Source organism: Hippopotamus amphibius, chromosome 5 (genome assembly GCF_030028045.1).
Source record: "Hippopotamus amphibius kiboko isolate mHipAmp2 chromosome 5, mHipAmp2.hap2, whole genome shotgun sequence".
Classification (NCBI taxonomy): Eukaryota; Metazoa; Chordata; class Mammalia; order Artiodactyla; family Hippopotamidae; genus Hippopotamus; species Hippopotamus amphibius.
This window is the reverse complement of record NC_080190.1, coordinates 65,433,176-65,459,549: the sequence shown is the minus strand read 5'-3', so window position 1 is coordinate 65,459,549 and position 26,374 is coordinate 65,433,176. Positions and strand designations below refer to the sequence as shown.

General features: G+C 40.1%; 1 protein-coding gene across 7 annotated transcripts in view; it reads left to right on the top strand.

The window, feature by feature from the left end:
* SGPL1 (sphingosine-1-phosphate lyase 1) overlaps window positions 1-26,374 on the top strand; it is a 55,747-nt gene that overhangs the window by 15,788 nt on the left and 13,585 nt on the right. The window contains exons 3-10 of one of the 7 annotated variants that reach the window (XM_057735774.1): window positions 3,339-3,517; window positions 6,707-6,872; window positions 10,623-10,739; window positions 11,403-11,470; window positions 11,541-11,642; window positions 15,157-15,304; window positions 18,907-18,983; window positions 20,404-20,532. In XM_057735774.1, the coding sequence (XP_057591757.1) occupies window positions 10,676-10,739; window positions 11,403-11,470; window positions 11,541-11,642; window positions 15,157-15,304; window positions 18,907-18,983; window positions 20,404-20,532 (588 nt within the window). In that variant the 5' untranslated portion in view covers window positions 3,339-3,517; window positions 6,707-6,872; window positions 10,623-10,675. Of the gene's footprint in view, window positions 1-3,338; window positions 3,518-6,706; window positions 6,873-10,622; window positions 10,740-11,402; window positions 11,708-12,804; window positions 12,877-15,156; window positions 15,305-18,906; window positions 18,984-20,403; window positions 20,533-26,374 lie in introns of those variants that run through there. The other 6 variants (XM_057735775.1, XM_057735772.1, XM_057735777.1 and 3 more) reach the window with 6 other exon arrangements.

Sequence of the window (26,374 nt, the reverse complement as noted above, 5' to 3'; positions counted from 1 at the left end):
CTTGAAGGACTGGAAGAGTTTAATATCATTGGGGAGAGCCACGGGCTAGTACTGATAGGAAAGTAACTGGCAGTTGAAGAATTCTGAATTTCCTAGACTTAGTTACTCCATCACATCAGAGTCCTGGCCTCACAAAAATGTTAAGAGAGTAAATCCTAAATATAAAAAGCACTGAGATTGTGTTGAGTGGAAAATAACCTTAGCGTTAACTCCTATCCCTGCATTACAGAACTGCATTGTAAATTGAAGGAAGCCAGGAGTGAAATCACTCTAAGACACTGGTTTTAAACCTGAAGGTCATGATCTGTTTAGAGGGATGCAGAATCAATTTAGTGGGCCAGGCCGTTAACAAAAGAAGGAAGAAATAGGAGAGAAATGTAAGTGTATCACAAGTAATAAGGTGTTAAGTATTATTTTGGAAATTTTTGTTTTGGTTTTATGTCTTTCTGTTGCTATGCGTGCTAGTTTGTGTTGTAAAATACATTTCGGTGGGACTTTGTTGGACTAGTTTGAAACTTATTGGTCTAAAAAGTAACATGCCCCAAATTTACCAACTTTGTAGACTGCTACACTCATGTTCATGGAAATGTCTTGCTCCCTTGAAGTGATTTGGGGGGTGAAAGAGTTCAGTATGAGAATAGTAGGCTACCAAGCTCCCATACATTCTAGCAGCTGCCTTTTGTCTAGTAATGATTAGGATTATTGAGTACTGTACTATTTTGATATCTTTTAGGCATTAGCTAAAACCTAAATCTTTAGGTTGGAAATGGGAAGAGAAAGTCTGGTTAGTTTATTCATCCTTATTTGACAATAGCTTCTTAAAGTAGTTAATATTTTGACTCTTCACACTGAAGTTCATCTTTTTTCCTTAAATATTATACTTTTAAAAGACTTATAGTATTCTTTACTATCTGTTTATATAATTCATTGGGCAAAGTATCTTGTTTTTTCCTTTAGAGGAGTACATTTCCAATTTTATAACAAAGTGAAGGAAAGAATGCTTTTCTTGTGGAAGTTTTACCAAAACTACTGTTCTGTTAAGTAGGGATTGGAAATAAACACCCACAAAGACACACACACCCACAGATACACATATACACAGACACTATTTTGTGAATATCCTGTGTCCCTTCTAGATAAAGAAATGAAGGCACGGATGGGTGAAGTAATTTGCCTGGAGTTGCCTAATAAGCTAGTGGCCTTCATGGATGACCACTTATGGTTCTTGTATTTCCAGGAGACCCAGTGTAGAGATTAAGTTGAAATAAACAGAAGCCTAAGTATTGTACTTAAAAATGTATATGCAGGTGTGTGTAGACAAAAATGTACTTCTCTGAGCAAAAAAGAAATAGTAATTATAATTATATTAAGTCTTCACGCCGTCTCTGTCTAGACGTTTTTCTGTAGTCGTGACCTGGCTATACACAGTTTTGGTTTGTTGTGTGTTACCATGTGTGCAGGGAATATTGCCAGTATGTTCTGGCAGGAACATAAATTGTGAAAAGAAAACTCCTGGGCTGGCAGTGGGTTGTGATGTGTTTACTGATCCTCTGCCCGTGACGCTGAAAATGAAGAAGTGAAAGAGCTCTGAATCCGGACAGGGGCTTGGGGTCCTCGTCTCCGCTCTCACACAAGCCTGTCTGCGTGAGCTTAGGCACACGGTTCCTCTTTGGGGCCTCTGTAAAATGAAAATGTGGGCTTAATCTCTAAAACACTCTTCAGCATTTGGATTGTGTGTTTCCCCAGGGCTGGAATATTGCATCAGAACCCAGCCTGGAGTTGGTGCTGTTTGCAAGGCCCCAAGGAACCGCCTCATCCTTTTTTCCAAGGAGATAGCATACGTTACCCCACAAAGCCCTATAATGCAGTGAACTGGCAGTGTTGTGGGGTGCTTCTTTGATGGGGACTGAGCCTAGATTGTTTGTAGTAACCTAGAAGGACCTTGGAATGAGGCCAGGAGATGTAATTTCTGTGACCAACTGGTTGCCCATTCACAAAGCTTGCTAGGACCCATCTAAGTACAGTATCATTCTGTCGCTTGAGTAAGAGAATATAGAAGTGTATCTCCTAAAGAGGTGTTTCTTTGTATCTCCTCTGAAGGAGGTATAGTCAAGGTCTTTGAATTCAAGAACTCCCATTATCTTCTCATAGCAATTACAAACAAAATGTACTTTTGCTGAATATAATTTTGTAAGTGTTAGCAAGGAATGCCTTCATATTTTAATAGGCTTTTTAAAAATGGAAGTAGTAAAAAAAAAAAAAAAAAAGGAAGTAGTTTGCATGTGCTGATTCTTTGCTCTTTCCCCAATACTAGTCATGTTACTTTTTTGTTCAGTCAGTGCTGTGATAATCTACAGTCATCTTTGACATTGGTAACCTCTACTTTTTGGGTGGAATCACCAGAGGAAAAGCTGATCTGAACGTTTGTTCTTCTGTCACCCCATTCATACACACTATTTAACCTTTTGGTTTGATCCCAGCTTTAACACTAGAAGATTCTCTATAATAATCGAAATTATGACATACCTTCGATGATGGTGGACTCCTCTGGTCTTTCTCAGGTCTTGACCAGCACTGCCACTGCTGTGCAGGATTGAGATGTTGATAGCAACAGTGGGCTCTAGGGAATGGCCACCAAGAACTATGAGGGGGTTGCAGATAAACTGTGTTGCCATGGATAGTCCTCTGGGAACCCAGTACTTGCCCAATGCTAATTACTTTATGCCGCAGCCTAATTGCTAAGTGTGTAAATGTTTTCAACAAACCATTAGTTGAGCACCTGACCTCCTAAGTTTTCATGCTCCTACTAGAACATTGCGTGTAGATATCCAACAGGAATATAAACCAACATCATTAGCTTATTCTCAAAATCCCCCTACCATCTTTAGCTTTCCTTCCCCTTCTAGTCTGCCATGGTTAATGCTGTCAACCACTTACCCAGTCTCTCAAATTTCAAATTATCTGTTTTCTTCCCACTCTTATCTAAGTTATCAAAGACTGTTTGTTCTAAAAAATTTTCAAAGCCATACGGTTTTTTGGCCCTGATATCATACTGCTTAAGGTCAAACCCAGTTTTCAAACCCAGTTTATTTCTCCTCTGGACTATTTCAACAGTCCTCTTAACTAAAATTTTTGTCTCTAATTTCTGCCCTCCTCCTATTCCTTTCCCATGAAATTATCTTAAAAAAAGAAATTGCTCTCTTGATTAATACCCCATGCCTTTCGTTTTGTTTTTGTTGTTCTGCAGTTTTCTGTTTTCTTTTTTTTTTTTAAACTCAACATTGTATTCTGGAAATTTTTCCATGTGGTTCATTTAAATCTGTCTTCTTGACATGCAGATGGCTAACAAACGTGAAAAGATGCTCAACATAACTAATCATTAGAGAAATGCAAGTCAAAGCCACAATGAGGCATCACCTCACACCAGTCAGAATGGCCATCATCACAAAATCTAGAAACCATAAATGCTGGAGAGGGTGTGGAGAAAAGGGAACCCTCCTGCACTGTTGGTGGGAATGTAAGTTGGTACAGCCACTATGGAAAACAGTATGGAGGTTCCTTAAAAAACTGAAAATAGAACTACCATGTGATCCAGCAATCCCACTCCTGGGCTTGTACCCAGAGAAAACCATAATCCAAAAAGATACATGTAGCACAATGTTCATTGCAGCACTATTTACAATAGCCAGGACATGGAGGCAACCTAAATGCCCATCAACAGATGAATGGATAAAGAAGATGTGGCACATATATACAGTGGAATATTAGCCATAAAAAGGAATGAAATTGAGTTATTTGTAGTGAGGTGGATGGACCTAGAGTCTGTCATACAGAGTGAAGTAAGCCAGAAAGAGAAAAACAAACACTGTATGCTAACTCATATATATGGAATCTAAAAAAATGGTACTGATGAACCCAGTGACAGGGCAAGAATAAAGATGCAGACGTAGAGAATGGACTTGAGGACACAGGGGGTGGGGTGGTGAAGGGGAAGCTGGGATGAAGTGAGAGAGTAGCAGTGACATATTATATACACTACCAAATGTAAAACAGATGGCTAGTGGGAGGCTGCTGCATAACACAGGGAGATCAAGTCAATGACTTGGTGATGACTCAGAAGAGTAGGATAGGGAGGGTGGGAAGGAGTCACAGGAGGGAGGGGATATGGTGATATATGTATAAATATAGCTGATTGTTGTACAGCAGAAACTGGCACAACAGTGTAAAGCAATTATACTCCAATAAAGAGCTAAAAAAAAATTAAAAGAAAAAGCAAATCTGTCTTTTTAATACTGCATAGTATGGGTACATAAAATGTATATATTATAGTTTAACCATTTATCAATGCACATTTATGTTATTTATATTTTTTCTTTTGCTGTTACAAAGAATACTGAAGTGAATGTCCTTGAACGTGTACATAGGTGCAATTTTATGGATACCAAAAAGCAGAATTTCTGGGTCAAATGAATATACATTTAAAGTGTAAATAGATACTGACAAATCACTTTACAAAACGTACCTACCAATGTATACGTCCAGTCTCCATGCTTTTTAAATTTTTTTTCAAGAACATTTAAAATCTGGACCTCGTGTACTTCTCCCAGCCTCAGTTCTCTTGTAACTTGATGTGTTCACTCATTTACTTGGTCACTGTCAGCCACTGTCCCAGCTTTTATTCAGTATGAATTGTTTGCCAGGCACGATGCTATATGCTGAGGATTTAGTGCTGGAGAAGACAGATATGGTCTCTGCCCTCATCTAGCCTGTGCTCTTAAGACACAGAACTTTCTGCCATTCCCAGACTCTTTTTTTACACATTTGCAGTTATTATTCTCTCTCCCTGGTATGACTTTTTTTTTCCTTTTAACTATTCTGCCTAGAGAATTTTTTTATTTTTATTTTTATTTTTTTTTATCATTCTTAGATTTTATCCTCTGTCCTGTCTTCATCATCTCCTCTCAGGTAGAGTTAGCTAGGCCTTCCTTAGTGGTCTCTTTTTTTTTTTTTTTTTTTTTTTTAATATATATTTTTTTTTTTTGGGGGGGGGGTACACCAGGTTCAATCATCTGTTTTTATACACATATTTAGTGGTCTCTCTTAGCACTTCACTTCCATCCTTTTTATAGCATTTATCCTGAAGAGTTCTAATGACTTGTTTATATATACCTGTGCCCGTGTGTGTCTGCATATGTATGTATGGACCTCTCTCATTAGATTGTAAGCTCAGTAAGAGCAAAAACTTATGGTATTTACCTTAATGTTCCCGCAGCTTAATGCCTTAAACACTGGAGAAGCTTCATAAATGTTGAATAAGTGAGTGAATGGCAAACTAAAGATGAACTTATTTTGTACAGGGCAATTGGGGGCTTGTGAATATGACTGGGATCTGGTCAGTCTTCAGGGACCTAACCATGTTGTCAGGGAGATGAGAAACAGATGCGTAGACTGCAAGGCACAGTGTCATAAGCTCTGTGTAGAGCACAAGTGAATCGTCACGAGAATTTAATGGGGGAGATTAATTCTCAGGAGTTTGATATTCTGTTAACTTTTCAGAGGAGAGGATTTTTTCTTGCTTGTGCTGTGTATTGTGAGGGAAACATAATGTAAGATGTGGTTCCTGGCTTTAAGAGTTTTTGTAAATTAGGGCCTTAAGGCGGAGATTGGCAGACCATGGCCTATGGGCCAAGTCTGGCCTGTTGCCTGTTTTTGTATAGCCCACGAGCTAAAATGATATTTGAACTTTGAAATTGTTTTTATAAAAATAATATTTTGGGGACTTTGTGGTGGTGCAGCGGTTAACAATCTGCCTGCCAGTGCAGGGGACACGGGTTTGATCCCTGGGCCGGGAAGATCCCACATGCCGTGGAGCAACAAAACCCATGTGCCACAGCTACTGAGCCCACACACTGCAACTGCTGAAGCCCGCATGCCTAGAGCTCGTGCTCCACAACAAGAGGCCACTGCAATGAGAAGCCCACGCAGTGCAACGAAGAGTAGCCACCGCTCGCCACCACTAGAGAAAGCCCATGTGTAGCAATGAAGACCCAACACAGCCAATAAATAAATAAATAATAAAGTGAATCTTTAAAAAAAAAGAATATTTTGTGATATGTGAAATTACATGAAATTCAAATTTTAGCATCTGTAATTAACCTTTGTTGGAACACAGCCACATTCATTTCTTTACCCACTATTTTGTGACTGCGTTTGTGCTATAGCAGCAGAGTTGAGTGGTTGTGACAGACTGTTTGGCCTGCAGCACCTAAAATATTTACCCTCTGGCCTTTTACAGACACAGTCTGCTGCCTTTTGGGTTAGAGGATGGGAAAAATTCAAGTAGAGAAGAAGATAAAGTAGAGAAGAGAAAGACATTCATATTGAGAGGATTAGTTTGAGTTAAGATAGTGGGACAGTGACTACTGCAGTCAGCTAGAAACTTTAGAGCTGAAATGATGATCTAGCTTGACCTTTTATTTTACAGATAGACAAAAGATCAAAAACTTTGTCAAAGTCCACTTGTCCATTAAGGAGCAGTGTACACTGGAGTTCCTGGAGCAGAAGCAGGATGATAAGATTATTGCCAGGGTAGGGCCAGATCATGAATGGCCTTGCCCTTGAAAAATAAGAGTTGAAGAGCAAACTAAGAATAGACTTCCTTTCTCCCTTTGAATGTAATATTTCTTTTTTACTTTTGTATTTCTAGAAGGCCTTTGAGCCCTACTTCGAGATTTTGGAAGTGTATTCCACAAAGGCCAAGAATTATGTAAACGGGCTTTGCACCAAGTATGAGCCCTGGCAGCTAATTGCGTGGAGTGTCGTGTGGACTCTGCTGATAGTCTGGGTATACGAGTTTGTCTTCCAGCCAGAGAGTAAGTATACTGTCCCCCCTGTAAAGGTACACTGGAGTTACACTAGCTTTGGAACTCATGGCTAACGGATTGGACTAATTTCTTGCCTCACTGGTTTGGTTCTGATTTTTGAAACCTGATTAAATAGAAAGGACATTGCCTTCTGACTGGTAAAGTTTTAATAGGACTGTCGCGTAGCTGTAACTGTTTATGTTGTTTTTTTGGATTTGCAGTTTATATTAAAACCCCTGAGAGATTAGTCCTTGTAAGGATCCACAGAGTGTGGCTTAAACCCTCTTAACTTTCAGCTTCTTGCTTAGAACATAATTGTGTCACCTGGAGTCCCCAAAGCATGAATTTATTGCTGTCATTTTAGGCCATCGTTTCAATAAAGATTGTGACATTGGAACAGCACTCATGCAGTGACCCTTGGAATGTCTGCTACATGCCAGGCACTGCCAGGGTCTAGAGATAGCTGTACAAGTAATACAGGGTCCCTGTCCTCTTGGAGTTGAACCTCTGCTGTCAGGGGACAGTATACTTTGAGCTTCCTGGATAATAAGTCACAAACACACACATCCCCGCCCCGCTGCCGCCGTCCCCCCACTGCCTGCTTGTGTGGTGTCTCCTTACAAATCCTATTCCCCTGCAGGCGGTGTTTGGTAAGTGAATGGTAGGAGAGATGGTGGGAGTTCTGTACACTCCCCTGCACCCCGTTCCTCACCATTAGTGTGGTATCTGAGTTAATAACATCCACGAGAGTTACTTGTCATTTCTTATTTGTTTAAAATTTCCATAACTATTTGCTTCCCTGATAACATCTGTCTGAAGGGGCTCTTTAACTGAATATTGTTTCTGCTTTTCTTCCTCTTCCCCCAGAAAAGTCAACTTAGAGGCCAGATTCTGTTTTCTCTTTACCATGCAGACAGCCATCCAGCTGTTCTAGTGACATTGCCAAGTTACGATGGAGTCAACATTGCAGTTAATTAAAGTGGAAATGAGACATGACTGCCCTGTCTGAATTTTAGTTCACTGTAGCTTTAGAAACCCTGTCCTCAATTTCTGCTCCTAGTCCTTGGAAGATTTTCTCATAAACTCTGACAGATTAGACAGAGTAACCCTCATGCTTCATTCGCTCTGTGGTTTGGAGACAGACGCAGCCTGCGTAGGAAGCATTTGGTTCAGTGCTGCACACCATCCTGTCTGGTTCCAGAGGCCTCTAAGGAGTAGCAGTCAATGTACTGTTCTTTTTTTATTGTGATAGAATATATATAACATAAAATTGATCGTTTTACCCATTTTTAAGTGGACAGTTCAGTGCCATTAAGTACATTCACATTGTTGTGCAGCCGTCACCAGCACGCATCTCTAGAAGTTTCTCATCGTTGTAAGCTCTGTACCCATTAAACATGAACTCCCCACTACTCCCTCTCCCCAGATCCTAGCAGCCACCATTCTGTGTACCTTTCCTTTTAAGGTGGTGCATTTGTAAATCCGAACTAAGGTCAGAGATGTTGAGGTTTACATTTCTCTGCTGTGATTAATATTAGCTCTAGGTATTTACTTCTGTTTTCCATTGTGCAGCCTTTGGTGCCCGTGTGCATTCCGCTTAACCGGTAGTAGAAGCACAGCCATCTTAGGTCTTGGTACTTACCTGCCTTTAGTGGTCAAAAAAGAATGTGCTAGCTTCTGAGTTCTCCATGAGAAGATTAATAGTAGCAGTGTGTTAATGGCATGTGGCATCTAAGTCTTTGTGAACTCTAAGCCATTGTGGTTGTTTTATTTTTAGTAACATTTTCTCTTAGTATAAAAGCAGTGCATGTTCATTGTATGAAATTAGGCAATATAGATAAACCATAAGAACAAAATTAAAATCTTATTACCTAGAGATAACCACTGTTTACATATGTATATCTCTTTCCGTATCTGAGTCTGGTCGAACTATACAAAATGTATTTTTTGTAGGTGAAAAATTGTTGAATATTGGCAATTTCGTATTGCTTTAATACATACACACACAGCACACTTTTTATTTTGTAACTTCCAACTTGAATTTTAGACACAGATAGAGTGTCTTCCGTCCAGAGATCAGAGGTAATGTTGATAGGATTGCCAATTTTTTCAGCACCTTGCTCATATAGAAGTATTCTAGATATCACTGAACGTCAAGTCACTTTTAGTATATTGCCCTAGAGGAGTTCGGACTAGTGATAAATTTTGCTGATCTTCAAATTCTGGGTATCCTTCTGGGGGGGGTGGTAATTGTGGAACACAGGTAGATAAGAACTGGAGGCGGCGGGAAGGCGGGAGAGGGCGTGGGCAGGCTTGGCAGCCCTCTAAGGTGTGGTGGGATCGCTTCTTTAATCCTGCTCCTTGCTTATCAGCTCACAACTGATGTTGATTTTAACTGTGGGGCTGTCTGCAGTTCATCAGCAGAAGTCTGAGTTCTGTGGCAGGAGGTTTCTAGCCATGGCACCTTGGACAACACCCTTAAGCCTCTCAGCCTGTTTCCTCACAGGAAAATGAGCATACGGATGCTCCTTTCCCACCAGTCACAGAGCCGTGTGAGCACCCAGTGGCGCAGGTGGTGCGAAAGGCATCTGTCAACTGTAAAGAGCCATGCATTGTTGTTCTTACCCTGGCATTTCCTATTTTATCACCTTAAAACATTCTCATTACTTTTCTTTCTGTACCTCTGGAGAATTTTACTTTTGAGATAATCGTTTTAGGTCTTGGCCACATGATCTTTTCATTCGTAATTTCTCCACCTCTGGTCTGTATTCTGTTCTTTTTACCCTGTACCATGTTATCTCACAACTTCCACAAAATTAGTGTATTCTTTTCTCCTCCACCTTGTCACATTAATGTACTTTTGGACATCGGCCTCAGCTTGCTGATTTATAGACCTCTTTCTACCTCATTGATTAACTGCTTCATCTTTTAAATAAAGAAGTGCTTCTGAATCTTTACAGCTTTAACATTGTTAGAAATAATCAAATAACAAGCAGCTTAACCATCGAACACTAAGCTGTGCTCATTTGATGGACTGTTGTGGTAACATTTACAGATACATACAATAAGATCTCAGGACTGAAAGGAAACACTCCAAAATTTAAACAAAAAGTAACAGTGGTTTCAGTCCCTTTGTCTTAGTCAGTCTGTGTCTTAGATACCTGGTTTTGTTCCAGGCATTTACAGAGTGTTGACCTCAGTGCTAGGCACTTAAGGATGCAACCTAAGCAAAAACAACTAGTAAAGATGCAAGGCATCATATAATAAATACCCAAAGAAGGTACAGACACATTCTTTGGTTGTTTAAAGTGCCGTCTGGCCAAGGAAATTGGAATACCCAGATCTCTTAGAAAAGCAGCAAAGTTCATTCTGTTCATGCCTTGTATCCTTACTGAAAGCCTAGGTATAGTTTCCTTAGAGATTCACTTGGGGGTAACTGAAAATTCCTGTCATGCATTTGAAGCAGTGTAGAGTCCTGGGAGTCCAGGACTAGAAAAAGACTTCAGTTAAATCCCTGCCCCATCACTGATTTGATCTGTGGCCTTGAGCAAGTTATTAATGCTTTGATCCTCAGCTGCCCTTGGACAGTAGATAGTACCTTCTTTGCCAACCTCAAAAATCTTGTTATCAGAGTCAGTTGAGATATACTGAACATGAATTCATTGAAAGGCATGACCGTCTATGTAGATGCCATGTATTTATAATTATTGTAATTGACAGGATCAGAATTCCATATTTGTTCTTTGTACTGCCCAACAGAATGGAGTCTGATTGGTGTCCATGATATTTGAAGGCCTTTTTAGGTCCAGAAAATGTTGTTGGGATATGTGTTGAATGAGGGAAGAGAAGTGTTGGGCACCTGGAAACCTTGGGAAGGTAAGGAAGGAGCTCTCCAATACACTTGGCCCAGCAATTCTGTTTCTGGGAATTTATGCTGTAGGTGTACTCTCACGTACGCAGTATGGTATGTATTACAAGGCTAGCTATTTCAGCATGGTTTGTAATAGCAAGTATTTGTTTCCTGATGAAAACAACCTAAGTTTCCATCAGGAAAGGGCAGGTTAAATAAATTAGGGTACATCCATCTAATGGAATACTCTACAGCTATAAAAGTGAATGAGGAAGCACAGATCTTTAAAAGAATATTGTTAAGTAGAAGAACAAGGCCTAGTACAGTGCTGGAGTCTGCTACCTTTTGTGTAGAAGAGACAAATAGGAACAGATCTTTATTCTTGCTTATATATGCATAAAGAAATTCTAGAATTGTATCTGGAAACTAGTAGTAATATTAACCTGGGGGTAGGATGAGGGTCTGGGGGATAGATGGAAGTGTGTGTGTTTATTTTTTTATTTTTGAACCATGTAAGTACATTACGTACTCAAAAATTAAAAGGTTTTTTTAAAAAGGAAAGAAACTACCTTTGCAATCTGAGGGCAAGTGAGATGGCGGAGGGCGTGTTGAATAGTTCATACATTATGACTGTCAGGCCATAATCCGTGGAAATTTATTTGGATAATAGGACCATTTGTTTCTTTTAGGTGTATGGTCAAGGTTTAAAAAGAGATGTTTTAAGCTTATCCGGAAGATGCCTATTATTGGACGCAAGGTAAGCAGAATCTTATAGATTTTCCCTACCGCCCACTACACCTATGGTCATCAAACCTCTTTCTTTATAGTTACTGAAACTAGAAGTTCAAGGGGAATGGGTGAGTTTTGTCCCCCACCTCCAGGAGACATTTGACAACGTCTGGAGACAGTTGTGGATATCCCAAGCGGAGGTGGGTGCTGTCGGCATCTAGTGGACAGGGGCCAGAGATGCTGCTGAGCGTCCTCCAGTGAACAGGTCAGCCCCCCAGCAGAGAACCGTCTGACTCAGGATGTCAGAAGTGCCAAGACTGAGAAGCCTGACTTAGCCCTTTCTCCAACATATTTGACCAAAGGAGAAAGGCGATGTCTATTCAGGACAAATTTGACATGAGACAACCTGACAGAAGAGAACATGAGGCTTTAGAGCAGTATTTGGCTGAGCTGAATTTAGATACTTATCAGGGGTTGAGTGCTTACACGGTTCAGATCAGAGTTGGCAGACTTCTCCTCTAGAGGGCCAGGTATGAAGCATTGCAGGCATTGCAGGCCACACCACGTCTGTCACAGCTCCTCACCTCTGCCCTTGCAGAGGGAAAGCAGTCATGGGACGATGGGTAGAGGAATGAGCCTGGCTATGTTCCGGTGAGATTCTCTTTACAAAAATAGGTGCAGTCCAAATTCAGGCTGTGGTTTGATTTGGCCTGTGTAGTTTGCTGAACCCAGGTTCAGAAACTTAGCAGAGCCATTCTCTTGCTCTTCATTCATATCTGTAGTCTAGTATGTTCCCTTCACTGGATGCTCTCTGTCCTCACCCACGCTCAGGGTGAGACAGTCATGTCTGTACCCGTCCCACAGATGCTCATCACAGGTGAGGATAAACAGGGCAGGCCCCACTGCAGGCTCTAAGGAGCGCACGTGATCCTTGATGGCTCCATCCCCCCAGCTGCCCCGCCCCGCCCCGCCCCTCAAGTCTCCTGCAAGTTTTCTTTCACTTTCGTCTTTCAGTTCCTTTTCCCCTTTTCTGACCAACCAGAAAAGATGGCAGTTATCTTTAGTCTTTGCCTGAATTCCATTGAGACTACTGTGCTAACTCTCCCAGAATGTTGTATTTTCAGGTTCGTTTCCTGTGGGGAAGTGGAAGTAATAACTGGTGTGGAGAAAGAGAATGAGGGCTTTTATTTGATCTCTGATCATATTGAGCCCTAAAAATTAAATCTGCTTTAGTCCTTAGAGAATAAAGGGTAGGGGAGAGGGAAGAAACAAAGGATGGACTGATCACAAAGGATAATAGCTTTTCCCCTCATCATTCCATGTATTTTTTTTGCCCTCATTCATCACACTTTTCTCCTTCAGGTTCAGATTTTGAGACAAATAAATGCTGGGGTTCCAGAACCTATCAAATGTATATGATAACAGAATTGGAAGGTACTTACAAACTGTATAATCACCTTTCAATTTTGAGGCACAAAGACAAAAGTTACTTGTTTTGAGTGAGTGTGTGTGCCCCTCTCTCATTCATTGAGCGCCCGCTCAGTGTTCGGTGCTATTCTGGGTGCTGGGGACATAGTGGTGAATAAGGCCAAGTCCTTCCTCCATGGAATCTATATTTCAGTGTAAGGAAAGACAGGAAATGAATAAGTTAACAAATACATAAGAATTTCACTTTGAAATAAGTGCTGTGAAGAAATTAAAATGCAGTGGAGATTCTGAGGCAAGAATTGGGTGAGGAAGTGCCTGCTGTGCTTTCTAGTTGCCTCTCAGTATCATTTTTGTCTGTTTTATTACAAAAGCATCATCTATGCTTGGAAGCTCAGCTTTCAGTTTGTTCCAGTTACATGTATACAGCATAATTCTTTTTTTTTTAAGCTCTTTATTGGAATATAACTGCTTTACCAGCTTTTGAGGTACACCAAAGTGAATCAGCTGCATTTATACATATATCCCCATATCCCCTCCCTCCCACGACTCCCTCCCACTCTCCCTGTCCCGGCCCTCTAAGGCATCACCCATCATCGAGGTGATCTCCCTTTGTTATACAGCAACTTCCCACTGACTATTTTACATTTGGTAGTGCATATATGTCACTGCTACTCTCTCACTTCGCCCCAGCTTCCCCTTTGCCCCCCGTCCCCCCAACCCCATGTCCTCCAGTTCATTCTTTGCATCTGCATCCTTATTGTTGCCCTGTCATTGGGTTCATCAGTACCATTTTTTTTTTTTTTAGATTCTGTATATATGAGTTAGCATACAGTATTTGTTTTTCTCTTTCTGGCTTACTTCACTCTGTATGACAGACTCCAGGTCTATCCACCTCATTACATATAGCTCCATTTCATTCCTTTTTATGGCTGAGTATATTCTATTGTATATATGTGCCACATTTCTTTACCCATTCATCTGTTGATGGGCATTTAGGTTGCTTCCATGTCCTGGCTATTGTAAATAGTGTATACAGCATAGTTCTTTATTTACAACTTAAAAAATATCTCCATGTCCATCACATGCCCTGGCATTGTCCAGGAGTGTGGACTCTTGCTTCCTGCCAGTGCCTGCCTGTTAGACTGTCGTAGACATGTTTTAAAGGAGTGGCTTTCCCTGTGGTTTCATTGAAGGCCACGTCTAAGAAGACCCTTTTGGATTCTAATCATCCATGTCTAGAGATGAGAAAATCTAAATGTTTGGAATGAGATCTTGGGCATCAACCTTTAACAAACATATTGCTGAAACCATGTCACTGTAACACACACAAATCGTAACATGTGTCCACTCCTCCCTAAACCTACAGCCCAGGAGTCTCCCATCCCAGACAGCAGCCCCGCCACCTTCTCCCTCCCCCTAGCACTGTTCATTACCTGATTTTTATTTTCTGACTGTGATGCTAAAAATAAGTTTCAGAAGAACAGGACTCTCCTCCCCGCCCCCCACCCCCACCCCCCGCCCGGTACTGCCTAAGTTTGTTTTGTTCATTGTGTATCCCTGGCCCACAGTAGTAGTTCAACAAATATTTATTGAGTAAGTGAATGAATGAAAGAAAATGTCTGATGAGGATGGAAATGAAATAACCATAATTGATAAATTTTGTAGCAGGAAGGCCCTTAGCTCCTCCTGCCACTGCAGCTGGAGGAGTGCAAGGTAGCAGCCTCCCTGGCTCTTCCCAGCGTGTCTTGTGCTTCTGTGTGGGGATTTGGGTAGGGCCTCCAGGTTCCTGCTGTGCTCTGGGTGTGCCTGGCGAAGGAGCTTATTGCTTGTTCAAGCACCAGTATCTGTTGTACTGCTGCTTGGCCTACTATTCATGGTCCTGTCTTGGTTTCTCTGGTGCACACACTGTAGCTGCTGCCAAGGCATGAACAAGGTCTGAATATTGCCCTCAGAGAAGTGCTGACTTTAGCACGTGCACACCGAGTAAAGCATTGGTGATGTCAATGTGGTAGAGGAAAGGGGCAGGGGTGGGGTGGGGAACTGAGTGTATCTTTGACCTGAGAGAAAGTTGACTTTTCAACCTTCTAAGAGACTATTGCCCAGGCCAGAAAAAGCTGAATGGTCAAAATGTCACCATATCTCTTTAAGAAAAAATATCCTTGTTCTGAAGCACTTGTGCAGTGCCCAGCATTGAGCAATTGGTTTGGTGTTGTAATTGTTTCTTCTACTCTCCAGTGCTGTATTCTTCCAGTCTCCCTATTAACTTTATCTTCCTTACCTCTGGAGATTCAAGATAAGTTGAACAAGACCAAGGAAGATATTAGCAAGAACATGTCATTCCTGAAAGTGGACAGAGAGTATGTGAAAGCGCTGCCCTCTCAAGGCCTGAGCCCGGGTGCAGTTCTGGAGAAGCTCAAAGAATACAGCTCTATGGGTATGATTCTTGGCAAATGCATGCTCCCTACTTTCTTTATGTGGCTGGTCATTTGGTCATCATTTGATGTCTGCAGAGGTTAAAACGTGTTCATCCCTGCTGTTTGTATATTCAGGAGGGCCCACTCCCTGTCTCAAAGGCTGAATTTCAAATTTTAAAAATATTTAGATTCATCCTTCACCCATAAAGCAAACAAATCTCAGAGAAGGTAGAACTTGGTTCCATTTTCTTTTCTAAGCCTGAAGAAAACAGATCTGTTTTTTGGAAAGAGAAAATATGTAATAAAACTGAAATACAGATTCATTATAGAAATTGTGAAATCTTTATAGAGGCACAAAAGAAAATAAGTCAGTATAATTTCAGCCTCAAAAGATAAACACAGTTGAGATTTTATACATGTATCTCTCTCTCAGAATGTTAGTAGTATTGTGTAATGAGCACACACTTACACACATTCATGAGCGCGTGTGGGAAGGGTAAATGCGCTAATAAGCAGCTTGCTGTTTAAGAGCCTGGGTTCACATCTGGTTCGGCCACTTTGAGTATGGCCTTGGGCGAGTTACTCTGTTTCTGTCTGTCTACAATGAGGATAATAATAATAGTACTTATCTGAAAGGATAATTGTAGAGATTAAATGAGATCATACATGTAAACATGTAATACCTGGCTTATATAAGTGCTCAATAAATGTTAACTATTATTAACACAAACATGTTTGTTATAATTAAGATTATATTGCAAATACCTTTTTAAAATAGGCTTTTTTAGTTTGGCATCATTTTAGATTTATAGAAAATCTGCAAAGATAATACAGAGATTTCCCACATACCCCTTACGCAGCTTCTTGTGATGTTAACATCTAAAATAACCATGGTACATTTGTCAAAACTAAAAAATTAACATTAGTACAGTGCTATTAACTAAACTAGATTCTATTCTTATTTCACCAGTTTTTCTATAATGTCCTTTTTCCTATTCTAGGATCTAGTCCAAGATACCACATAACATCTTAAAATTTCTAATTGACGTGTTGAATTTTTGACATCAGATGGTACAAAACTTGATACAGTCCAGGATTTATGTATGACATAGAGCAAGGATTAGCACTCTGAGATATGTATATTAAACATTTCCATGATTATGAGGGCTGGTTGGCCACACCGTATTTCCTTCCCTTCCATTTTTAAGTCACTGTCCATTGCCATACTCTGTAGCCCCAGTAAAAGAACTGGAAATGAAATCATATATCCTACTTTTGACATGCCGGTGACCTCTGGTCTGAAGACATGCATGGCACAGACCAGCGTCCTCTAAAGAAAGAGGGAAAGAAAAAAAAAAAAGAAAGAGGGAAAGTCCAGTTGGCCACAAGCAAGATCTGGCAGATCACGTGAGAATGATGAGTTTGTCTGGATATTCACTACTTAGTTTTCTGCTCTCACTGGAGCTGTAGATCTTAGCTTTGTAGCGCCCATGGTGACAGTTTTTCAGTGCAGTTTTCAGTAGGGTGCTTCTGTAATTCTCACTACCCACTTTCAACAGGGCACAGCCATGTTGTCATAAAAGGACCTGAGATACCTACATGAACAGATTTGTTGGTATTGTAGAGTGTCTCTGGGGGAGCACCTCAGACAGGAAGTGGAAAGACGGACCTTACATTCTGGTCAGGAACCTTTCCTCTGAGCCTTCTCCCAGTGTTGGCTGTGTTCCTGATGCTGAGTGCTGCAGCAGATGTTGCTGGAAGCAGGTGGCTACTTCTGTATGGGTTTCCAGGCTTGTCTTGAAGGAGGGGTCCCTGAGGACAGGATGCTGATGACTCGTATCTCACCATGATTTGTCTAGTCAGGGACTCAATTCCCTGGCTCCAACTCTGGTGATAGTATACTGAAATTTCACACTTCTGCCTTATTCTTTTCTGCTGTGCTCATAGCAGTTCCCACACCTCCTTTGACTGGCTAAGAAGGGAGAGAAGAAGGAAGCCACTGCAGAAAAAGCTGAAGCTGAGCTGTACAGAGAACAGAAAATGAGTATAGATAAAGGAAAACTGTTCTGCTGTTAGAAGGCAGTTGGGGATGATGACATTATTATTGAATTATCTTTATTGTACCTAGATGCTGTAATACCTTTTCCATACTGTTGTTGATGGTAATTACTGATCTTTCATCTTTATTTTGCTGTGATAGCTTTTTTTTTAAAGAACTTTTATTGAGATACAATTGACATATGATAAACTAAATATATTTATAGTGTGCAGTTTGATATTTTTTTCTTATTAGTAATGCATATATGGCAGTCCCAATCTCCCAATTCATCCTAACCCCCTCTTTCCCCACTTGGTGTTCATATGTTCGTTCTCTACATCTGTGTCTCTATTTCTGCCTTGCAAACCGGTTGATCTGTACCATTTTTCTATAGTCCACATATATGTGTTAATATACGATATTTGTTTTTCTCGTTCTGACTCACTTCACTCTGTATGACAGTCTCTAGATCCATCCATGTCTCTACAAATGTCCCAGTTTCATTGCTTTTTACACATGAGTAATATTCCATTGTATGTATGTACCACATCTTCTTTATCCATTCATCTGTTGATGGACATTTTGGTTGCTTCCATGACCTGGCTACTGTAAATAGTGCTGCAGTGAACATTGGGGTACATGTGTCTTTTTGAATTATGGTTTTCTCTGGGTATATGCCCAGTAGTGGGATTGCTGGGTCATATGGTAACTATTTTCAGTTTTGCAAAGAACCTCCATACTGTTCTCCATAGTGGCTGTATCAACTTACATTCCCACCAACAGTGCTAGAGGGTTCCCTTTTCTCTACACCCTCCCCAGCATTTAATGTTTGTAGGTTTTCTAATGATGCCCATCCTAACTGGTGTGAGGGTTTTGATTTGCATTTCTCTGTTGTCATTTTGATTTGCATTGTCGTTTTGATTTGCATTTCTCTAATAACTAGTGATGTTGGGCAGCTTTTCATGTGCCTCTTGGCCATCTGTATGTCTTTGGAGAAATGCCTATTTAGGTCTTCTACCCATTTTTTGATTGGGTTGTTTGTTTTTTTGATATTGAGATGCACGAACTGTTTATATATTTTGGAGATTAATCCTTTGTTGATTCGTGTGCAAATATTTTCTCCCATTCTGAGGGCTGTCTTTTCATCTTTCTTATTGCTTCCTTTGCTGTGCAGAAGCTTTTAAGTTTTGTTAGGTCCCAGTTATTTTTGTTCCTATTTCCATTACTCTAGGAGGTGGTTCAAAAAAGATCTTGCTGTGATTTATGTCAAAGAGTGTTCTTCCTATGTTTTCCTCTAGGAGTTTTATAGTGTCTGGCCTTACATTTAGGTCTTTAATCCATTTTGAGTTTATTTTTGTGTATGGTGTTAGGGAGTGTTCTCATTTCATTCTTTTACATGTTTTCTCTGATAGCTCTTTATTGGAGTTCTTTTTCTTGATTTAATGTAAGGACGCTTTTGAGTTTCCACTCCACCTTTTTTTTTCTCTTGTACGCAGAGGAGTTTCTTCCTATTTGTTCTTTATTAGAACTTGTCTTCCCTAAGGCTCCTGCTTACTGATCGAGTGGTCTTCCCTCTCTCTGCAGATGTCTCGTGGCAAGAAGGGAAAGCCTCCGGAGCGGTGTACAGTGGGGAGAAGGAGCTCACTGAACTCCTCGTGAAGGTGGGTGAGTGCCTACTACTTGAGGGGAGTGTGTGGCTCTGCCAGTTTAGATGACTACATTTTTTCCTGCTCATTTTTGTAATTAAAAAAAATTGCTTAATGAAAGTTTATTGTTAAAATAAAACTAAAGAGGTTTAGAAAGTGTCTCTTTACCCAGACATAGGTGAATATGCTATGATATTGTCAAAGACATCTTCAGTCTGTGAAAAAGTACAACGTTACTTATGTTTCCAGGCTTTATAGATACCCTGTGTAGAAGGCAGATTCTAGGGAAGGTAGTCCCTCATCTGAGATTATTAATGACACGATATATTTTGTGGGATCAGAAGAGACAAGGGATGGAAACTTGGTCATAATTTCCTGTACTACCTGAGTCTCAAGCCACATGATCTGAGAATAAGCAGTGGTCGCAATTAAAATTCAGATAATTCTCATTTTTTGTTGACTTTAGAATTGCCTTTAGCTTCTTCCATTTCTAATCAAATTTACTTTTTAAACCCCACTTTGTTGTATAAAATTGGCATTGGACTGATGATCTCTAAGGTCTGTGTGTTTGATTATTATAACTGTGAAACTGTACATACCTTACTCAGTATTACAGGTTTTGCTTAGCTGTATCTTGACATAATACCCTTACCTTATTTTTGTGCTTAAGAATCTTTCAGTGGCTTCCCATTATCTACAGGACAAAACCCAAGCTGCTTATGCAGCAGAAAATACGAGTCCCTTCGTGAGCCAGCTCCCACCTATTTTTTTCAACCATTCCTGTTATTTTCCCACATGAACACTAATGCCTGCCTTTTCTCTTTACTGAGTACACCTTGCTCCTATTGTTTCTTCTTTTCTCGCCTGTTCTAAATGATGATTTCCTATTCCTGTCTTAAGGTTCCACTCAACAGACACCATCAGACCACTCAGGATGTCGTTATTCCCTCTTTAAGACCCCCTACCCTCATGTACATAGGTACATCTGGTATTGCACTTAAAATAGTTGTGTCAGGCACTGTACTAAGTGCTTCGCATGTATCATCTTATTGACTGATGGCTAGAACCCCATCAGGTAGGTACTGTGACTATCCCCTTTAGCATATGAGGAAATTGACGCTCAGAGAGGCTGTTTGACCTAAGATTACACAACTAGAAGTGATAGGTAAAGCTAAGATTTCAAACTAGGCCTGCTTTGTGTTTTAGTCTGTGCTTTTAACCACATTTATACTTCCTCTCTTACCACGTTATAAAATAATTTTTATGCTTATCTGTCTCCTCCACTATATTTTAATCTTCTTTAGACTGGGGAACATATCTTACCATTTTTCCAGTTTCTAGTGCTGTGTCTGATACCTAGAACCTTTTGTTTGATGACTGATTCTTTTTCAGATACAGTGTAATGGTCTTCACGTCTGCTTGCATTTCTCTGCAGGCTTATGGAGATTTTGCATGGAGTAATCCACTGCATCCAGATATCTTCCCAGGACTACGTAAGATAGAGGCAGAGATTGTGAGGATGGCTTGTTCTCTGTTCAATGGGGGACCAGATTCCTGTGGATGTGTAAGTATATGCAAGTGGCATCCTATAATCTGATTTTTTTTTTAGTTTAAAATAGAAGTTTATTAAAAACATTTTATTACACAAGTAATACATGATTATTGTAGGAAGATCCAGATTAACAGAGATTTTTAAAGATTACTTGTGATTTTGTAATTCATGGAGTATCAACATTTTGTTAAATATCTTCTAGATATTTTTTTCTCTTCAGTCTTTATTTTGAAAAACTTTAAACTTATATTAAGCTGTCAGAACAGTTTAAAGAACATCCTGAATTCACTAAATGTAAATATTTTGCCACATCTGCTCTCTCTCCTCCTCTTTCTCTCCCTCCCTTTCTTCCACCCACCTACCTACCCACTTATCTATATAATTTTGTCAAACTATTTCATAGTTTTTTGATATACTTGTTTCACCTGAGCTGGATATTTATTATTTTGCTATAAATCGAATCTCAGTTGGTTTAGAAATAAAGGAAGAGGGTGTCAGTGTATTTAAAGATACACATGAGGATTCCTTCTTTCAGCTGTTCTTTCCAGTAGATGTTTGTTAGTTTTCCTAAACTGTGATGGATAGACTTCTGTTGAGATTTGGTACTACAAACTGATCCCACCTTCTCTAGAAGAAACTAAATTGCAGCTTATGCAAGGTACTCCTGGCATTCACTTTCCCCCCCAAATTCCAACACTGTTAAAAACAGAACCAAGCATAACCTAGCAGTGGGTTCCCTTAATGGCATTTAGATAAACGGGGTGACATAGAGGGGAGATGCCAGTGTAATTACAGTATGTGGGTCACTCCTGTGCCATTAGACTCTGTGAAATTTTAAGAGACTAAACAACCACAAAAACAGCCTTTTCCAGTAAAGTTGAAGATACCCATATCTTATCACCCTGAAATTCCACTACCTGGGATATATTCTAGAAAAACTAGTACATGTGTGTATCAGGATACATGTATATTTGTAGCAACATTGTTCATGATAGCTAAAAACGAAATAATTCAGATGTCTATCCACAGTGGGGTAAATAAATTGTAGAATACTGTGTGTGCATCGGTCTGTTGTAGCTGTCACTTAGATTGATGCTCAAATTATCCCACTTCCGGCCAGTGGGAACGTCTTAATTTTGCCTCCTGGGTCTTTTTGCATGACTCAAGTAGTCTTTGAAAACTTCCTTTCTTTCCTCCTCCTCCTTCTTTTTTTTTTTTTTTTTTTTGACAAAATATTTTTATTTGATGAAAGATTCCAGGTTCACCTTTTACATTTCCTGCTCCAGACCCAGAATCAGCCACTTGTTCAAGGAGCCCAAGTTCATTTATAACCATGTAAAATATTTACATGGTTCCTAAGTCAAATTTTTGGAACAAGACAGTTTAAAAAATTAACCAGAATAAAACCCAGAGAGACAAACAGAAAGAGACATGAATGATAGAGTGAGAAAGGCTGACACACCTCTAGTTGGTATTTAAAAGCAGCCAGAAAAAACAGATAACCTGTAAAGGTGTAACTAGTAGAACAGTTAATATTCTTTTTTTTATATAAATTTATAAATTTGTTTATTTTATTGGCTGTGTTGGGTCTTTTTTGCTGTGTGCAGGCTTTCTTTTAGTTGCGGTGAGTGGGGGCTACTCTTTGTTGTGATGCGCGGGCTCCTCATTGCCGTGGCTTCTCTTGTTGCGGAACATGGGCTCTAGGTGCGTGGGCTTCAGTAGTTGCCGCACATGGGCTCAATAGTTGTGGCGCACGGGCTTAGTTGCTCCGCGGCATATGGGATCTTCCTGGAGCAGGGATCGAACCTGTGTCCCCTGCATCGGCAGGTGGATTCTCAACCAGTGCGCCACCTGGGAAGCTCCTAGAACAGTTGATATTCTTGATAGCAACAATGGCTGGGGCAGTTGAGGGTAGAAGAAAGTTGGGCTATGAGTTGAGAATTGTTGGAGGTGGGTGATATATGCAGGGGTTTTATTAAATACCCTGTTTAGTTGTGTGTAATGTACTCTTTAGTTCTTACATTGGGATTTTATTTTATTTTATTATTTTATTTTTAAGCTCTTTATTGGAATATAATTGCTTTACACTGTTGTGCCAGTTTCTGCTGTACAACAAAGTGAATCAGCTGTGTTTATACATATATCCCCATATCCCCTCCCTCCCACGATGCCTTCCCACCCTCCCTATCCCACCCCTCTAGGTCATCACCCATCATCGAGTTGATCTCATTGTGTTATGCAGCAGCTTCTCACCAGCCATCTATTTTACATTTGGTAGTGTATATATGTCACTGCTACTCTCTCACTTCGTCCCAGCTTCCCCTTCAGGCCCCGCCCCCCCCCACCCCATGTCAAGTCTGTTCTCTACATCTGCATGTTTATTCTTGCCCTGTCACTGGGTTCATCAGTACCATTTTTTTAGATTCCATATATATGAGTTAGCATATGGTATTTCTTTTTCTCTTTCTGGCTTACTTCGCTCTGTATGACAGAATCTAGGTCCATCCACCTCACTACAAATAACTCAATTTCGTTCCTTTTTATGGCTGAGAAATATTCCATTATATATATGTGCCACATCTTCTTTATCCATTCACCTGTTGATGGGCATTTAGGTTGCTTCCATGTCCTGGCCGTTGTAAATAGTGCTGCAGTGAACATTGTGGTACATGTATCTTTTTGGATTATGGTTTTCTCTGGGTATATGCCCAGGAGTGGGATTGCTGGATCACATGGTAGTTCTATTTTCAGTTTTTTAAGGAGCCTCCATACTGTTTTCCATAGTGGCTGTACCAACTTACATTCCCACCAACAGTGCAGGAGGGTTCCCTTTTCTCCACACCCTCTCCAGCATTTATAGTTTCTAGATTTTGTGATGATGGCCATTCTGACTGGTGTGAGGTGATGCCTCATTGTGGCTTTGACTTGCATTTCTCTAATGATTAGTGATGTTGAGCATCTTTTCATGTGTTTGTTAGCCATCTGCATGTCTTCTTTGGGGAAATGTCTATTTAGGTCTTCCACCCATTTTTGGATTGGGTTGTTTGCTTTTTTGATATTGAGCTACATGAGCTGCTTGTATATTTTGGAGATTAATCCTGTGTCTGATGCTTCATTGGCAAATATTTTCTCCCATTCTAGGGGTTGTCTTCTTGTTTTATGGTTTCTTTTGCTGTGCAAAAGCTTTTAAGTTTCATGAGGTCCCATTTGTTTATTTTTGTTTTTATTTCCATTATTCTAGGAGGTGGGTCAGAAAGGATCTTGCTTTGATATATGTCATAGAGTGTTCTGCCTATGTTTTCCTCTAGGCGTTTTATAGTGTCTGGCCTTACATTTAGGTCTTTAATCCATTTTGAGTTTATTTTTGTGTATGGTGTTAGGAAGTGTTCTAATTTCATTCTTTTATGTGTAGCTGTCCAATTTTCCCAGCACCACTTATTGAAAAGTCCATTGAATGGATTTTAAATGTCATTTACTGTGTTTTTCATTCTTGAGAATTCTGTTTTGTTCTTTTTCTTTTTTTTTTTTTTTTTTTTAATTTGATTGTTCTTTGTAGTCCCTTTCCTTGGCTTATGTTTTGTTTATTTAAATATACTGCACATAATTATTTTATATTCTATGTCTGATAATTCCATTATGCATGAGCCTTATCTGTCTGTTTCTGCTGGTTTCACTTGTGTTGTCTTGTATCCTTATATTTGTGATTTATTTTATTTTCCTGTGAGTCACTCACTTTCCTGGAAACTTAACTTTGAGGCGTAGATTGAAGTTAAGTTCCTCCAGAGAAGATCTGTATTTACTTCTGCCAGTTACAGGGGAGTTGCTGGGAAGTGCTGCCACATTGGAACCAGTTTTTAAGTCTGATTTTCAGTTCATAGTTTTGTACCATGGAAGTAGTCTGAACTCAGACCACAAACTCAAATAAAAGCTGTCGTGGCATGCATTCTTGAGAGATCCTTATTTTTCTTTACTCTGAGAATCTGGGTTGAGAAAAACAATTTTTCTTGCTGTCCTCTTCTGTACCAGTGGGGTTTATTTCTTGTACTACTGAGAGTGTGGGTGAAGTCTGAGTGTTTTCAGCCATCCCCTCTTAGATTTCTTACCTTGAGCAGGCCCTAAATTTATTTCCTGTGTATTTGTCAAGGTGGGAATTTGAGGTCTAGATATAGGAGTTGGCAGTAACCCTCAAAGTTAAAATCGGCTTTGACACTCACTTATCTTATAGGATTCTTGATTTTGCTTTGTTTGGGGATTCAGGGTTCAGTGTGTTTCTTTGTTGGCTCAGTGGTGGATGTAAAAAATTTTTTTAATATTTTATCAGGCTCTTTTAGTTGTTTCAGGTATGAGGGTTACACAAGGTATATAATGTATATTGCTCGAAATAGAAGTTCCATGATTGTTTTTTTCCCACGTGGGAGACCTTTGTATGCTTGAAAGCCTCTTTCCCCCTGAATCTTCTATTCACCACAGTTTTCCTAGGATACTCAGCTTTTCTTAGCGAATATGATTTCACAGATTTCCACCCATGCCCATCCTTCTTCTCTGATTGCCTTTTGGTTATCTGTGACTAGTCAGATGGACACAAGTTTAGAGCAGCACTGAGCTTTCAGTCTTTCTTATCTGGATTCACTAAATGTACCTTAAACCTTTCCTCTAAGTCAATATTTTTATTCTCAGCAGGGTTTAGTCTGTTCCTTGCTGTTCCTAATGTGTTTAGTAATTCTGCAGTCCTGCCGTTTGTTACTTTGGTTTTTTGGGTGTGCGGTCTCCTTCTGTTGTTTCAATGTCCAGTCTTTCAGCTCTTGTTTTCTTGAATTCATGTTCTTATGATGTTGTCCTGTAGTGAGAAACAGGAGGAATTTCCTTCTGTTCCTTAGGTTGTTACCTCCTGAGTTGGCCTTTATTTTGCAGGCTACCTTTTTTTCTTTTTATATGTTGGCATAGTTACCATGCCGTTTTCTTTCATCTCGGCTCATGCTTGGGTGACCGTCTCTAGACGTTCTGTTTGTTCTGATGCATGGTGGGTCATTTCTTGTCTGTGAGGCAAGGCTTGGGTAAAGCTTTGTTCCACCTAGAACATCTAGGCCTTCTCTGAGATTTTGTTAAAAGTTACCTACCAGAGTTCACTCTGCCTAGTTGGAAGAGAATAGTACTCTTGGGCTTTGATTATTTCTTTAGCTCATCCTGTATCCCTGGAGTCTTCACCTAAAAGAGTCAGTCCTGGTGTTGTCTCTCCCCCAGGCTGCTTGTTTCTCCCCAGCTGCCATGTCTTATCACCCACTCATCTGCTGCTAAGGGAACCCCCTCCATTTGCTTCTCTGAAGATCTGGAGGTACCAATGAGAATTCTCAGGGTTTTGCTGACTCACCCGGACAATTTCCAGGTCTTGGAGGAGGGATTAGGAACAGTGTTTTACTCTTTGCTGTGCTTTAGAAACTTGTTTCTTTTTCTCATTGCCAGTGTTTGAAATTTATTGTATTAGTTTCCCTTTCTTTCCTTGTGTGGGTGCCATTATTGCAGGGTTTAACTGCTTTTTTCCTTCATTCTTGCACATATTGGGGGAGAGGAAAATCTGTGAAATAGTTTTAGTCTTCCATCTTAATCCAGAAGTCCAGCTCTGTGGGGTTTTTCACACTGCTACAATTAAACCATGCCTCTCCCATTAGGACCTTTTTCAGTGCTGTGTCGGGGTCAGGAGGATAGATAGAGTCTAAGACAGGCAGATCCCCAGTCTCTTCTGATACTTGGACTGTTATAAGTGAACTGATTACCCCTGAGATTATGTGAGTTTCTGTTTCTCTCTTTACTCTGTTTCTCCCTGTCTCTCTCTCTCTGTCTCTCTCTTGATGAACCA